Below are 16,113 nucleotides of genomic sequence, written 5' to 3'. Positions count from 1 at the left end.
CCTTTAATACGCTGATTCAGAATCCCACAACCTCCCGGGACTGGCTCCTCGGGCCGCACCCCTGACAGTTCCACTAGGGACGCCGCAGAGCTTACCTCCCAGGTCTCACAGCCCCTCCCGGGCCGCACCCTGCAACCCTTTCACTTCCTGCCCGCTCTAGGCAGAGCCTAGCCCGTCCCCCGCGCCCATCGGGAAGGCCGGCGCCGGCCGAGCTCCTCCCCAGGCAGCAGCTGGAACGGCCACTCCCCGTGCACCGAGCCGAGCTCGGGTGGGGACTTGGCTCTTTTCAGCTTGTGCGCCGCGGGCCCCTTACAGCCAGGCCGCGGGCCCCTTACAGCCAGGCCTCGCGCCCGAGCAGCCTTCGGCCCCCCTGGCGTCCCTCGGCTGGGCCGGCCCGCGCCTCCGGGACCATGCTGCGCTGGCTGCGGGGCGTCGTGCTGCCCGCGGCGGCCTGCCAGGACGCGGAGCCGCCGACGCGCTACGAGACCCTCTTCCACAAGCTGGACCGCAACGGGGACGGCGTGGTGGACATCTGCGAGCTGCAGGAGGGGCTCAAGAGCCTGGGCATCCCCCTGGGCCAGGACGCCGAGGAGGTGGGTCGCTGCGGGGCCTGAGGGCCGGAAGGTCTGCGGGGACTCTGGGCGCTGCCAGGACGGAGGGCGGCTGCCCGCGGCTCTGCAGGAAGTAGCTGGAAGTGTGGCTTCCAACCCGCGAGTGGGTTCAGAAGCTCGGGAATGGGGCCAGGTACCCCGGAACGGATGCGCATCAGGATCAGAAAGGCTACCGGTACTTTTAAAGAAAAATTAGTGCAGTGGACCCTCTGACTCACTCTGAGAATTTAAAATCCTGTGCCCAGTACTTTTGGTCTGAATGCATCCCAAGGCTTTTTAAGCCTTTGCAAAAATTTAGCCACTTTTGTTTTTGTTTTTTTTTTTAGCTCTCACGCTTCAGCGAGCCCCAAGTTCTGTAAAAAGTCTCACATTTTGTATCTCTTCGAAGCTGCTTTCTTACACCAGCTAGTTTGTCTGCTGTTTCAAAACTGTTTGAAAACCAGTGGTATGTTTCCCCCAACCTCCTGTTGAGGAGAGGCAACATTCCATTGTTTAAGACATTCTTAATGCCCTAAGTACATAAGTTGACCTGAAGGGTTGGCCCATCCTATGAGCAATTTCAGCTTCTCTGAGTCATTTTAATTGTGTCCCTGAAGTGCGCCCCTATCAGCAGAGATATTTGGAACCTCTCCAACCCCACTGAAACGTAGGAGGACACTTTGGCATTCCCTATCCCAAGAGGTAAAGTGCTATTAAGCTATAAGAGCCAAAAACTGTTTTATAGTAGTTATATTTTAAGCTACTCATTCAATGTCTTTAGTAGTTACAGGCCTCTTCAGGTTACTATTTCTTCTTGAGTCAGATTTAGTAAGTTACAACTTTTAGGAAACTGCACTTTCTGTCCAAGGCTCATAATATTTATATTCACTTGTGATTTTTAAAAAGTTCTGACTGTATCTGTAGTTATGTTCTCTGTTTTATTCCTGATATCTCCCCCCACCCCTGCCCCTGCTTCCTCTTCAATCTTGCCAAATCTTTTTTTCTTGCCAACCTTTTCTTTTTCCCCTTCAACCTTTGTCTTTTTTATTCATACACTGAAAGAATCAACTTTTGGTACGTTTTGAAGATTGTCTCCATTTTTAAAATTTTCTTCCATTAACTTTTGTTCATTTCCTTCTACTTTCTTTGGGTTTACTCATTTGTCCCTTTTCTAATTTCTTGAGTTATTAATAAATGCTTGATTTATTAAGTTTGAGCTACAATATCACTTTAATTACTTCTTTAGTTGCATCCCGTAAGTTTGTACTTTTGTTGTAATTTAGTTCTAAGTATTTTCTAATTTCCAATATGATTTCATCTTTGACCCATGAATTATTTGTGTGCTTTAAATTTCCAACTATATGCTTTTTTGGTTGGTTCTTTGAAAATATGAATAAAATAGACAAATCTCTGGCAAGACTGATTAATAAAAAGAGAGAGGAACTCAGGAATAAAAAATGTCTTTAATTTTCCAAAATTTATATAAGAACAAATTATAAAATAAGTTGTATAAAACTGTGTGTATGCAAACATATAGAACAGGATGGCGTATATTTGTCACACACACAATATATGTATTCTATACATATTATACCTACATACATATACATATACATAGTATCACTCTGTGCTCATGCCAGATATTATTAACTATTCCCAGCACTCTTTTCTGATGGGTATATTCTTCAATTAAAGGTTAATAATGATTACTTCTGGATGGTAGGAGTTAAATTACCTTGTTACTTTTTTCTTCACAATTTTTGTATTATTTCAGTTTTTTAAAATGACCATATATTATTATTTTTATGATTAGGGAAAAATAGAGTTGTTTTTTTTTAAAATAAATATCACCTCCTCTGTGATGAGCTTTTCTGGACCACCCTCTATAGAAGAGTTGGTCTCACCCTACTATTTGTAGATCTTGGTCTCCTATATCGCTACTGCTATAATTTTCAAAAGGTACTATTGTTATTTATTGACTGTGCCCTCCACTAAGACCAAGCATCTTGAAGATGAGGGTCATGTCTCAGTGATCTAAGCACAGTGGTATAAAAAGATTTAAGGCTGTGATTTGAAATACCCTAAACAAGACAGTGGCTCCTTTGAAATAATTAAAAGAAAAAAAATTTTAACTGTAAAGCAGTTGTTAGTGCTTTTATTTCCAGCATATGTAGGACAAGAAAACCAAAAATTCTCCTGTTGCTAGATACCTAGAAATGTTGGATAAAATAAGATAAATATATAAAAGACTATTTTTTTAGAGCACTTTTTTGTTTACAACAGAATTGAGAGGAAGGTACAGAGATTTCCCATACACCCTCTGCCTCTAAACATCACATACATAGCCGCCCCCATTGTCAACATCACTCATCAGAATGGTACATTTTTTACCAAAGGTGAACCTACATTGACACCTCATTATCACTTTAAGTCCATAGTTTACCTTAGGTTTCACTCTTGGTGTTGTATGTTCTATGGGTTTGGACAAATGTATAATGACATGTATCCATTATTATAATATCATATAGAGTATTATTACTGCCCTAAAAGTCCTCTGTGCTCTGCCTATTCATTCCCACATCCCCAACCACTGATCTTTTTATTGATTCTATAGTTTTTCCAGATAAACATCTTTTTACATACATAGATGAGCTTGTAAGAAAATAAGAAATATCTAGTCAAACCACCTGGGTTTAAATCTTGGTTCTGCTACTTACTAGTTAACTTTGGGCCATTAAAAATATCTTTTTAGTTTCAGTTTCCTCATCTGTGACAGAGGTAACATGAGTACTTATCTCATAGGGTTATGGTGAAGAATAGATGAATTAAAATACGTAAAGTATTTAGAATAATTCGTGGTACCTAATAAGCAATCAATTAGCCTTTAAATTATCTAAAACTGTTACTACCATCACTTTTGAAAGAGGGGTGTCAAAATTTCCTCTATGATTGTATATTTGCTAACTTTCCTTTATAATTCTGTTGATTTTCCCTTTTATTTTAAAAACAGACTATATAATGGACTATACTGCTGGTATATTCAAATTTAGCATTGTTTTAGCTTCCTGGTGAATTGCTCCTTTCATCATTATGCTTTCTTGCCTACCCTTATAGCATAGTTCCCCTCATATTTTACAAATGCCTGAGTCATTGCACTAGCCAGGTGTTCCCCTTAAACAGGTTGTTTTCCCAGGTCACCGCTGGGAAATCTTCAGCTTTGGGCTCCCACCTTGTACAAGGCATCATCCTTGCCCCATGTTCCACTCAGGGCTCTTTGCCTGCTGGGCAGTGAATGAGCCAGTTCCCAAACCCCATGTTCTTACCTCTTGTCTTGGGCTACTGCTGGTGCTAACTGCGTCATTTCTGGTTCTCCTAGGAGCAGAAACCAAGATGGGATTGGGTGTGCAAAAGAAGGGTAAGAGAGAGGAAACAGGAGTGTTTGCCTGTGGAGTGATCTGACCTGGCCTCCACAGGCCACTCCATGGCACCCACAGATGTGCTTCTCAGCATAGGTTTGGGAGTGCTCCCTTATTGTTCGCAGCCTCTTTTCCCCAGGGAGGACAGTGGGACAAGCTACAGTCCCCGTTGCTTCACTTGGTCACAACTGGTACTCATGATTTCCCTTCTTTAAATTCCACTCACGTTCATCTAGAATCTCTGCAGGTCTTTGTGACTTACCTGGTGGTGTGACCCAAACTTTCCTTTCTGCAGTGTCTGAGCTTCTCAGGCCAATGTTGCTGCATGTGCCCATTCACAGTTATAACTGGGCATCCCTGGAGTCCACATGGATCATTTGAGTTCCGTAAGTATTCCTCTCTGTCTCGGTGGTGTAGAAGCAGCCCTGCTTCCTGCTGATCAGGGCCAATTTACACCTACTAAGAGGGTGACTTCTTTTCTTGCCTGTTGGTCCCTGGACACAAGGAGTTACAAATGTCCAGGTGGAAGCTATAGCTTGTAGTTCAATGGGACCCTCATTGTGTTCCCTGACAAGAGTATATCTATCCTGCTTGGGGACCAGAAGCTAACACTGCAGAGCCCAGAGTTGTGGGGATGGGAAGCAAAAAGTTCCCATTGGGTCATTGGGAGTGATAGTAAGTGGGACAACTCCTGCTTCCACCTCTTAGTTCCTGGACTCATGTGTTCTTCCTTTTGGGGGCACAAAGCCACATGGTAGGTCTCTGATTTAGTGTACATAACGGTATCCCGAAGGGTGGCAACCCATTTTTGCCGAATATTGTCTCCTAGGTGGTGCTTCGGCTGTGCTTTCAGTAGGACATTGCAGCATTCTGTGAGGTTGGCTGCTTCCTGATGGTGTGGGGTGTGAAATGGCCAGTGGATCCAGTGGTCTCGGGCCCATGTGCACACCTCTTACACTATGAAGGGATCCCCTGGTCAGATGCTGTGTTCTGTAGGGATTTCACGCCTGTGGATCAGGCATTCCACAAGCCCCCAGATAGTGGTGCTGTCTGAACCTTTGTGGGCAGGAAAGGGAAACCCCTACCTTCCTTTGAGGAAGACCCAGTTCCCCTTACACCACAGGAGGCACCCAATATAACTGACTTTCCACCGAGTGACCAGTTGGCCTTCTTGAGGAATAGTGTCATGTCAGGACCAGGCAAGGGCCAGATCATGAAAGGCATTGAGGACCTGCCAGGTGGTTTGGACTTTTATCAATTGAGTGATGGGAGCACTTAGGAGATTTTAAGCAAGAGGGGACACAGGCAGACTTATGACTTAGGAAGATCACTCTGGTGGCTGTGCAAAAACAGGAGGAAGAGAGGGTGTGGAGGGGAGCCTGGGTGACAGTAGCCAATCACATACTTGGAATTAGGGTTACATGGTCAGTCTTTATGGGGGAGAATTTCAGAGGCATAGGTCAAGGGTTTGTATAATGTCAAGGATTGGGGAGATTACCCACTGGAGTATCTAGAAATGAGAACTATGGGGTGATTCTTCAAGGGATGGTTTCAAGATAATTTGCATCTAAAACAAATACTCAACCTAAAGTGAAATCTCTATAAATTTCCATCTGACTTGATCTCATCTCCATGTTGCCAAGCTTTTGTAACGAATTTGGCATGTAGAAGAGAGCAAATTTCTATTTAAGTTCCTTTAGGCCTTAAATGGAAAGAATGTGGAACATAATAAGGAATACAATAACTAATTGTTACTAAGTGTTCCAAAAGTATACAGGGAAGGGAAAAGACATCAAGGCAAGTTCTGAGACAAAATTAAGAACTAGCTAGAGGCGAACTCACTATGGTTTCTTCTGATATGAGTGACCCTGCTTTTCCGTGTGTTTCCAAATCTCCTCATTATGAAATTAGTGTTTTAGAAGAGATAAAATTCACATTAAGTTCTCCTGTGACTCAGGAATTGAGAGTAGAAGGTAGTATGAGGAACAAGGAGATACAGTAGTTATTACTAATTTTCCCATAAGAATCTAGTAATCCTGTCTGCTTTTTGCATTATTTTCCATCGTTTCCTCCCTCCTCCCTCTTTGCCTCCCCCTCCTCATTGTTTTTCATCAAAGGCCACGTTAGAACATTTTAAAAGGCAATCCCAATGTTTGGATGTCACTTGAGGTACTCTGAGGAAAAAAATTTCAGAACATCAAAGAGCAGAAGAAACCATCTGAATTTTAATTTACTGAAATGGAAATCAGAAAAATAAACTGATGACAAAGAGTCAGCAATTTTAGCTGGAAGTATGCTTATTTTGGTTCAATTTAGGCTTGGAAGACTTCAGAATAGTGTAGAACCAAAAAAAAAAAAAATCTGGATTTAGAATTAAGGCAATAAAATGATGAGATGATCAAGTCTATGTTTTGCTCTCTTCTATCAGTTATGTAAAATGCTGTTAGTCTGTTTTCTTTATTCAGAAGTCTGGCTGTGACTTCTATCTTTTCTACTTGGTCTTTAGACTCTTGCGCCTGCCTGGATGTCTGTCTTCTATGACTCTTTGTGACTACTTGCATTCTCTGCAATGCCCAGGGAAGGATCATTCCCTGTGGACTGTAAAATTCTCTTTTGTTGGAGAATTCCTTGTTGATTGGGTCACAGCCCATCTTGTGAAACAACATTAGATGTTTGCCACTGCTCAACAGCTCTGGGGAGAAACGTTTATTGCGAAGCTTGCAGTAGTACTTATGACTAACCATGGCATAATCTCTTCCTGGCAAACGCATGGGTAGTTCAAGGACATGGGATGGTCCTCTTTGTGTTTTCCGTACTTGACATGATGAGTAAAGAGAGCAAAAACTGACAGATAACGGCTTGATTAGATTATCTTTACGAATTAAAAAAATTTTATTTTGGGGGAGCAGTTTTATGTTCACAGCAAAATTAAGAGGAAGGTCTAGAGATTAACCATATCTCACCTGCCCCCACGCATGCATAACCTCCCCCATGATCAACATCTGATGCCGAGTGGTAACATTTGTTACAGTTGATGAACCTACGTTGACATATCACCCCAAGTCCATAGTTTACCTTAGGTGTTGTATATTCTATTGGTTTGGACAAATGTATGATGATGTGTATCCATCTTTACAGAATCATACAGGGTATTTTTCACTGCACTAAAAATCCTCTCTGCTCTGCCTATTCATCCTTCCACCCCTTTCTCCAACCGTCTGGCAACCACTGATCTTTTTAATGTCTCTATAGTTTTGCCTTTTCCAGAATATGATATTGCTAGAATCGTACAGTATGTAACCTTTTCAGATTGGCTTCTTTCACTTAGTAATATGCACTTAAGATTTCTCCATGTCTTTTCATGGCTTGATAGCTCTTTTCTTTCTAGCACTGAATAATGGTCCATTGTCTGGATGTACCACAGTTTACTTACCCGTTCACCTACATCTTGGTTGCTTCCAATTTTGGCAATTATGAATAAAGCTGCTACAAACATTTGTGTTTAGATTTTCATGTGGACATACATTTTCAGCTCCTTTGGGTAGATACCAAGGAGCATGATTGCTGGATTATATGGTAAAAGTGTGTTTAGTTTTGTAGGAAATTGCCAAACTGTCTTCTAAAGTGTACCATTTTGCATTCCCACCAGCATGAGAGTTCTTGTTACTCCATATGAATATTAACATTCAAGTTTTTAACGACTACTCCATATTTTTAAAAGTAACTTATGTAAAATGTGGAATTTTGACTGTGAAACTACACTTCCACATTTCCAGTGGCGCCCGATGAGGGACCAACAGGTATGTGTATAGGGAAGCCAGAGCTCTCAGTGGTTACGGAAAGTGGCGATTAAGAAGATGCCATAAACATTGTTTATGAGTATCTCCTGGACCCCAGTTGACTTAACTTCTGCCCATTTTGAGATTATCCTCCCAAGTGTGCTGCCACAATCTGTGCAGATGGAGATGGGACTCCTTCTGTTCAGCAGCCTTGCTCTGGAGCCACTGCAGATACTGAGTGAAGATAAGGAACTGGGGGAGAGGATCACAGAAGGAAAGGCCCACATGGTCAGATTTTCATTCTGGTCCCAAGCTTCATTACAATAATTCCCAAGTGCCTTAACCTAGAAGAAGAAGTCTTAGGTGTGACCAGACAACTTAAAAAACAAAAAAATGTTGGACCAACACCACCAGTCATTATGGCCCCACAGTCCATGTCTCAAAACTCCCCTACCCACTTTTCTCTAAAAAGAAGTTCTACCTTTAGAGACAGACCTGTGTCGAGGTCTCTCAGGAAGCTTCTGGAGAAAAGGCTCTTCCTGGAGTGAGGTGGGAAACAGGGAGTCTGATTGGCTGATCTGGGAGTGAGGCCGGAACTCCATGGCCTCACACTCCAGGCCTGGCCTCCAGCACCAACCCCTCCGAGGCTCCCAGCGCATCTCGTGCTTCTGCTCTGGAGCCGTGGCGATGAACCGTCCCCTTTCCGTTCTGTACCTGGCCCAGGGGCTTTGGATTTGGTAGCAGAGAGGCAGCTGCTACCTTAGGTCTTTTCCAACTCGGTCTGTGGTGGGCAGAGATCACCATCCTCCCTCTCACCTCCACCTCGGGGAGACTAACGGGGGTCACAGCGTGGACCACCCGAAGCACTTCTGCCGCCAGAGACATCCCAGATGGACGCCTTCGATGAAGAACTGTTTTCGTACCTAGACCATAATGAAGATGGGACCCTGGACATCCTTGAACTTCAGGAAGGCCTGCAGGACGTAGGGGTCATTCAGGACGAAGGGGAGGTGGGCTTCAGTGGGGCTGTGGTTGGAGAGATGTTGGGTCTGAGAATTCTGGAGGGGCCTTGGGCAGAGAAGGGTAAAGCCAAATTTACATGTTCCCAAGCTTGATCCTGGGCCCCACTATAATTTTCAGGTCTATTACCAGCGTCACTGTCTGAAGAATAACAACATTACTAATACTCCTCTCCAGCATTTTTCTCAAGTTTCTCCCTGGCTCTAATAACACTTCTAAATTCAAATTGCCCTCAACATGTTGGCTGCAGCCTTGTTTTTGGAGTCACCTTTTTCAATGTACTCACCTGTTATTAGTAGCCTAGATGTGCATTTAGGCCAAAGATGCTCTCTTCCCACTTTGGGGAACTGGCATAATCACTGTGTGTTTTGGGAGTTGTGTGGTAGTTGGAAATTCTCTAATAGTGTATTTTGGTTTCTGTTCTTGGAAGGAGGGCAATCAGTCTGAGTGGCTTGTACTCTTGGGGTTTTTCCCATGCTGATGTTTCCTCATAAGGTGCCTTTGTCATCAGACTTTTGAAGAATGAGCTTGGGCATTTTTTCCTTTGCAAATCTTTTCCCCAGCAACCTAGATGAAAGGATCCTTCTCAGTATGCAGTGCCTAATGCATATTTCTATCAGTGTATTTCCAAGTTATCTTCTGTTCAGAAGTTATTATTGAGTATAATTATTACTTTCCAATGATCTTTGCTCTTTGGATGTTTAACCCAATAGATAGAGATCCATGAGAGTTAAAGACTGGCGAATTCATTTAAGATAATTGACACTTCATGCTCAAAAAACTGTCAAATGAGTTCTGTCGTGTTAAGATTTGGTAAAACTCTTCCTATTAGCCATGTGAACTTTGGAAGTCTTTATTTTGATTATTCACTTAGTCATTGATCACTTGTATTTTGAGCACATTCTATATGCCAAGCACTGTGTCCTGGTTTCCTCATTTGTAACATCAGAGGCCTGGACTGGATGTTGTCCATGGACCAGACCAGTCCAAAATATTATCTCTGTAAAGTTTACTTGGATTTTTAAATTGTGTTTTTCTTTTTAAACCTAAACGTCCTTCATGCTTTTTTTTTTTTTTTAACATCTTTATTGGGGTATAATTGCTTTACAATGGTGTGTTAGTTTCTGCTTTATAACAAAGTGAATCAGTTATACATATACATATGTTCCCATATGTCTTCCCTCTTGCGTCTCCCTCCCTCCCACCCTCCCTATCCCACCCCTCCAGGCTGTCACAAAGCACCGAGCCAATATCCCTGTGCCATGCGACTGCTTCCCACTAGCTATCTACCTTACGTTTCTTAGTGTGTATATGTCCATGCCTCTCTCTCGCCCTGTCACAGCTCACCCTTCCCCCTCCCCATATCCTCAAGTCCGTTCTTCAGTAGGTCTGCGTCTTTATTCCTGTCTTACCCCTAGGTTCTTCATGACATTTTTTTTCTTAAATTCCATATATATGTGTGAGCATACGGTATTTGTCTTTTTCTTTCTGACTTACTTCACTCAGTATAACAGACTCTAGGTCTATCCACCTCATTACAAATAGCTCAATTTTGTTTCTTTTTAATGCTGAGTAATATTCCATTGTATATATGTGCCACATCTTCTTTATCCATTCATCCCACGATGGGCACTTAGGTTGCTTCCATATCCGGGCTATTGTAAATAGAGCTGCAATGAACATTTTGGTACATGACTCTTTTTGAATTTTGGTTTTCTCAGGGTATATGCCCAGTAGTGGGATTGCTGGGTCATATGGTAGTTCTATTTGTAGTTTTTTAAGGAACCTCCATACTGTCCTCCATAGTGGCTGAACCAATTCACATTCCCACCAGCAGTGCAAGAGTGTTCCCTTTTCTCCACACCCTCTCCAGCATTTATTGTTTCTAGATTTTTTGATGATGCCCATTCTGACTGGTGTGAGATGATATCTCATTGTAGTTTTGATTTGCATTTCTCTAATGATTAATAATGTTGAGCATTCTTTCATGTGTTTGTTGGCAGTCTGTATATCTTCTTTGGAGAAATGTCTGTTTAGGTCTTCTGCCCATTTTTGGATGGGGTTGTTTGTTTTTTTGTTATTGAGCTGCATGAGCTTCTTGTAAATTTTAGAGATTAATCCTTTGTCAGTTGCTTCATTTGCAAATATTTTCTCCCATTCTGAGGGTTGTCTTTTGGTCTTGTTTATGGTTTCCTTTGCTGTGCAAAAGCTTTGAAGTTTCATTAGGTCCCATTTGTTTATTTTGTTTTTATTTCCATTACTCCAGGAGGTGGGTCAGAAAGGATCTTGCTGTGATTTATGTCATACAGTGTTCTGCCTATGTTTTCCTCTAAGAGTTTGATAGTTTCTGGCCTTACATTTAGGTCTTTAATCCAATTTGACCTTATTTTTGTGTAGGGACTGATCTAATCTCATACTTTTACATGTACCTGTCCAGTTTTCCCAGCACCACTTATTGAAGAGGCTGTCCCTTCTCCACTGTACATTCCTGCCACCTTTATCAAAGATAAGGTGTCCATATGTGCGTGGGTTTATCTCTGGGCTTTCTATCCTGTTCCATTGATCTATCTTTCTGTTTTTGTGCCAGTACCATACTGTTTTGATTACTGTAGCTTTGTAGTATAGTCTGAAATCAGGGAGCTTGATTCCTCCAGCTCCTTTTTTCGTTCTCAAGATTGCTTTGGCTATTCGGGGTCTTTTGTGTTTCCATACAAATTGCAAAATTTTTTGTTCTAGTTCTGTGAAAAATGCCAGTGGTAGTTTGATAGGGATTGCATTGAATCTGTAGATTGCTTTGGGTAGTAGAGTCATTTTCACAATGTTGAGTCTTCCAATCCAAGAACATGGTATATCTCTCCATCTATTTGTATCATCTTTAATTTCTTTTTCATCAGTGTCTTATAATTTTCTGCATACAGGTCTTTTGTCTCCTTAGGTAGGTTTATTCCTAGATATTTTATTCTTTTTGTTGCAGTGGTAAATGGGAGTGTTTTCTTGATTTCACTTTCAGATTTTTCATCATTAGTGTATAGGAATGCCAGAGATTTCTGTGCATTAATTTTGTATCCTGCTACTTTACCAAATTCATTGATTAGCTCTAGTAGTTTTCTGGTAGCATCTTTAGGATTCTCTATGTATAGTATCATGTCATCTGCAAACAGTGACAGCTTTACTTCTTCTTTTCCAATTTGGATTCCTTTTATTTCCTTTTCTTCTCTGATTGCTGTGGCTCAAACTTCCAAAACTATGTTGAATAATAGTGGTGAGAGTGGGCAACCTTGTCTTGTTCCTGATCTTAATGGAAATGCATTCAGTTTTTCACCACTGAGGATGATGTTTGCTGTGGGCTTGTCATATATGGCCTTTATTATGTTGAGGAAAGTTCCCTCTATGCCTACTTTCTGCAGGGTTTTTATCATAAATGGGTGTTGAATTTTGTCAAAAGCTTTCTCTGCACCTATTGAGATGATCATATGGTTTTTCTCCTTCAATTTGTTAGTATGGTGTATCACATTGATAGATTTGCGTATATTGAAGAATCCTTGCATTCCGGGAATAAACCTCACTTGATCATGGTGTATGATCCTTTTAATGTACTGTTGGATTCTGTTTGCTAGTATTTTGTTGAGGATTTTTGCATCTATGTTCATCAGTGATATTGGCCTGTAGTTTTCTTTCTTTGTGACATCCTTGTCTGGTTTTGGTATCAAGGTGACGGTGGCCTCGTAGAAGGAATTTGGCAGTGTTCCTCCCTCTGCTATATTTTGGAAGAGTTTGAGAAGGATAGATGTTAGCTCTTCTCTAAATGTTTGATAGAATTCGCCTGTGAAGCCATCTGGTCCTGGGCTTTTGTTTGTTGGAAGATTTTTAATCACAGTTTCAATTTCAGTGCTTGTGATTGTTCTGTTCATATTTTCTATTTCTTCCTGAATCAGTCTTGGCAGGTTGTGCATTGCTAAGAATTTGTCCATTTCTTCCAGGTTGTCCATTTTATTGGCATAGAGTTGCTTGTAGTAATCTCTCATGATCTTTTTTATTTCTGCAGTGTCAGTTGTTACTTCTCCTTTTTCATTTCTAATTCTGTTGATTTGAGTCTTCTCCCTTTTTTTCTTGATGAGTCTGGCTAGTGGTTTATCTATTTTGTTTATCTTCTCAAAGAACCAGCTTTTAGTTGTATTGATTTTTGCTGTTGTTTCCTTCATTTCTTTTTCATTTATTTCTGATCTGATTTTTATGAGTTCTTTCCGTCTGCTAGCTTTGGGGTTTTTCTGTTCTTCTTTCTCTAATTGCTCGAGGTGCAAGGTTAGGTTGTTTATTCGAGATGTTTCCTGCTTCTTAAGGTGGGCTTGTTTTGCTATAAACTTCCCGCTTAGAACTGCTTTTGACGCATCCCATAGGCTTTGGGTCGTTGTGTCACCATTGTCATTTGTTTCTAGGTATTTTTTGATTTCCTCTTTGATTTCTTCAGTGATCACTTCATTATTGAGTAGTGTATTGTTTAGCCTCCATGTGTTTGTATTTTTTACAGACCTTTTCCTGTAATTGATATCTAGTCTCATAGCACTGTGGTCAGAAAAGATACTTGATACAATTTCAATTTTCTTAAATTTACCAAGGCTTGATTTGTGACCCAAGATATGATCTATCCTGGAAAATGTTCCATGAGCACTTGAGAAAAATGTGTATTCTGTTGTTTTTGGATGGAGTGTCCTATAAATATCAATTAAGTCCATCTTGTTTAATGTGTCATTTAAAGCTTGTGTTTCCTTATTTATTTTCATTTTGGATGATCTGTCCATGCGTGAAAGTGGGGTGTTAAAGTCCCCTACTATGAATGTGTTACTGTCGATTTCCCCTTTTATGGCTGTTAGTATTTGCCTTATATATTGAGGTGCTCCTATGTTGGGTGCATAAATATTTACAATTGTTATATCTTCTTCTTGGATCGATCCCTTGATCATTATGTAGTGTCCTTCTTTGTCTCTTTTAATAGTCCTTATTTTAAAGTCTATTTTGTCTGATATGAGAATTGCTACTCCAGCTTTCTTTTGGTTTCCATTTGCATGGAATATCTTTTTCCATCCCCTTACTTTCAGTCTGTATGTGTCTCTAGGTCTGAAGTGGGTCTCTTGTAGACAGCATATATAAGGGTCTTGTTTTTGTATCCATTCAGCCAATCTGTGTCTTTTGGTGGGATCATTTAGTCCATTTACATTTAAGGTAATTATCAATATGTATGTTCCTATTCCTGTTTTCTAAATTGTTTTGGGTTTGTTATTATAGGTCTTTTCCTTCTCTTGTGTCTCTTGTCTAGAGAAGTTCCTTTAGCATTTGTTGTAAAGCTGGTTTGGTGGTGCTGAACTCTTTCAGTTTTTGCTTGTCTGTAAAGGTTTTAATTTCTCCATCAAATCTGAATGAGATTCTTGCTGGGTAGAGTAGTCTTGGTTGCAGGTTTTTCTCCTTCATCACTTTCAATATGTCCTGCCACTCCCTTCTGGCTTGTAGGGTTTCTGCTGAGAGATCAGCTGTTAACCTTATGGGGATTCCCTTGTGTGTTATTTGTTGTTTTTCCCTTGCTGCTTTTAATATGCTTTCTTTGTATTTAATTTTTGACAGTTTGATTAATATGTGTCTTGGCGTATTTCTCCTTGGATTTATCCTGTATGGGGCTCTCTGTGCTTCCTGGACTTGATTAACTATTTCCTTTCCCATGTTAGGGAAGTTTTCAACTATAATCTCTTCAAATATTTTCTCAGTCCCTTTCTTTTTCTCTTCTTCTTCTGGAACCCCTATAATTCGAATGTTGGTGCGTTTAATGTTGTCCCAGAGGTCTCTGAGACTTTCCTCAGTTCTTTTCATTATTTTTTCTTTATTCTGCTCTGCAGTAGTTATTTCCACTATTTTATCTTCCAGGTCACTTATCCATTCTTCTGCCTCAGTTATTCTGCTATTTATCCCATCTAGAGTACTTTTAATTTCATTTATTGTGTTGTTCATCATTGCTTGTTTCATGTTTATTTCTTCTAGGTCCTTGTTAACTGTTTCCTGCATTTTGTCCATTCTATTTCCAAGATTTTGGATCATCCTTACTATCATTATTCTGAATTCTTTTTCAGGTAGACTGCCTATTTCCTCTTCATTTGTTAGGTCTGGTGCATTTTTATCTTGCTCCTTTATCTGCTGTGTGTTTTTCTGTCTTCTCATTTTGCTTATCTTACTGTGTTTGGAGTCTCCTTTTTGCCGGCTGCAGGTTCATAGTTCCCGCTGTTTTTGTTGTCTGTCTCCAGTGGCTAAGGTTGGTTCAGTGGGTTGTGTAGGCTTCCTGGTGGAGGGGAGTAGTGCCTGTGTTGTGGTGGATGAGGCAGGATCTTGTCTCTCTCGTGGGCAGGTTCACGTCTGGTGGTGTGTTTTGGGGTGTCTGTGGCCTTATTATTATTTTCGGCAGCCTCTTTGATAATGGGTGGGGTTGTGTTCCTGTTTTGCTAGTTGTTTGGCGTAGGTTGTCCAGCACTGTAGCTTGCTGGTCGTTGAGTGAAGCTGGGTGCTGGTGTTAAGATGGAGGTCTCTGGAGATTTTCGCCGTTTGATATTATGTGGAGCTGGGAGGTCTCTTGTTGACCAGTGTCCTGAAGTTGGCTCTCCTACCTCAGAGGCAGAGCCCTGACTCCTGGCTGGAGCACCAAGAGCCTTTCATCCACACGGCTCAGAATAAAAGGGAGAAAAAGTAAAGAGTATTAGTAGAAGTATGAGAAAAGAAAGAAGGAAAGGAGGGAAGGAAGGAAGAAAGAAAGAAGAAAAAGAAAGAAAGAAAGAAGGAAAGAAGGCGAGAAGGAAAGAAAGGAGGGAGGGAGGGAGGAAGGAAGGAAGGAGGGAAAGAAGGAAAAAAGACAGAAAGCAAGAAGATACAGTAAAAATAAAATAAAGTATAATAAAGTTATTGAATTAAAAATTACTTATTTGAAAAAAAAAAGGGACGGATAGAACCTTAGGACAAATGTTGGAAGCAAAGCTATACAGACAAAATCTTACACAGAAGTATACACATACACCCTCACAAAAAGAGGTAAAGGGGGAAAAAATCATAAATCTTGCTCTCAGAGACCACCTCCTCAATTTGGGATGATTCGTTGTCTAAAGGAGGGAAGGAAGGAAAGAAAGAATGAACGAAGGTAAAGTATAATAAAGTTATTAAAATTAATTATTAAGAAAAATAATTTTTAAAAAAACCATGGACGGATAGAACCCTAGGACAAATGGTGGAACCAAGTCTATACAGACAAGATCTCACACAGAAGCACACACATACACA

The 16,113-nt window shown here is 40.9% G+C and overlaps 1 protein-coding gene across 2 annotated transcripts in view; it reads left to right on the top strand.

Annotated features, from left to right (window-relative positions):
* The first annotated feature begins 410 nt into the window (after positions 1 to 410).
* Positions 411 to 16,113, top strand: part of SLC25A24 (solute carrier family 25 member 24) — a 56,497-nt gene continuing 40,794 nt past the window's right edge. The window contains exon 1 of one of the 2 annotated variants that reach the window (XM_065872436.1): positions 411 to 593. In XM_065872436.1, coding sequence (XP_065728508.1) covers positions 411 to 593 — 183 coding nt within the window. Of the gene's footprint in view, positions 594 to 8,675; positions 8,796 to 16,113 lie in introns of those variants that run through there. The other variant, XM_065872443.1, reaches the window with a different exon arrangement.

The sequence above is a fragment of the Phocoena phocoena genome, chromosome 1 (assembly GCF_963924675.1).
Source record: "Phocoena phocoena chromosome 1, mPhoPho1.1, whole genome shotgun sequence".
Classification (NCBI taxonomy): domain Eukaryota; kingdom Metazoa; phylum Chordata; class Mammalia; order Artiodactyla; family Phocoenidae; genus Phocoena; species Phocoena phocoena.
The sequence above is the reverse complement of the archived record's forward strand: the minus strand, read 5'-3'. Positions and strand labels throughout refer to the sequence as shown.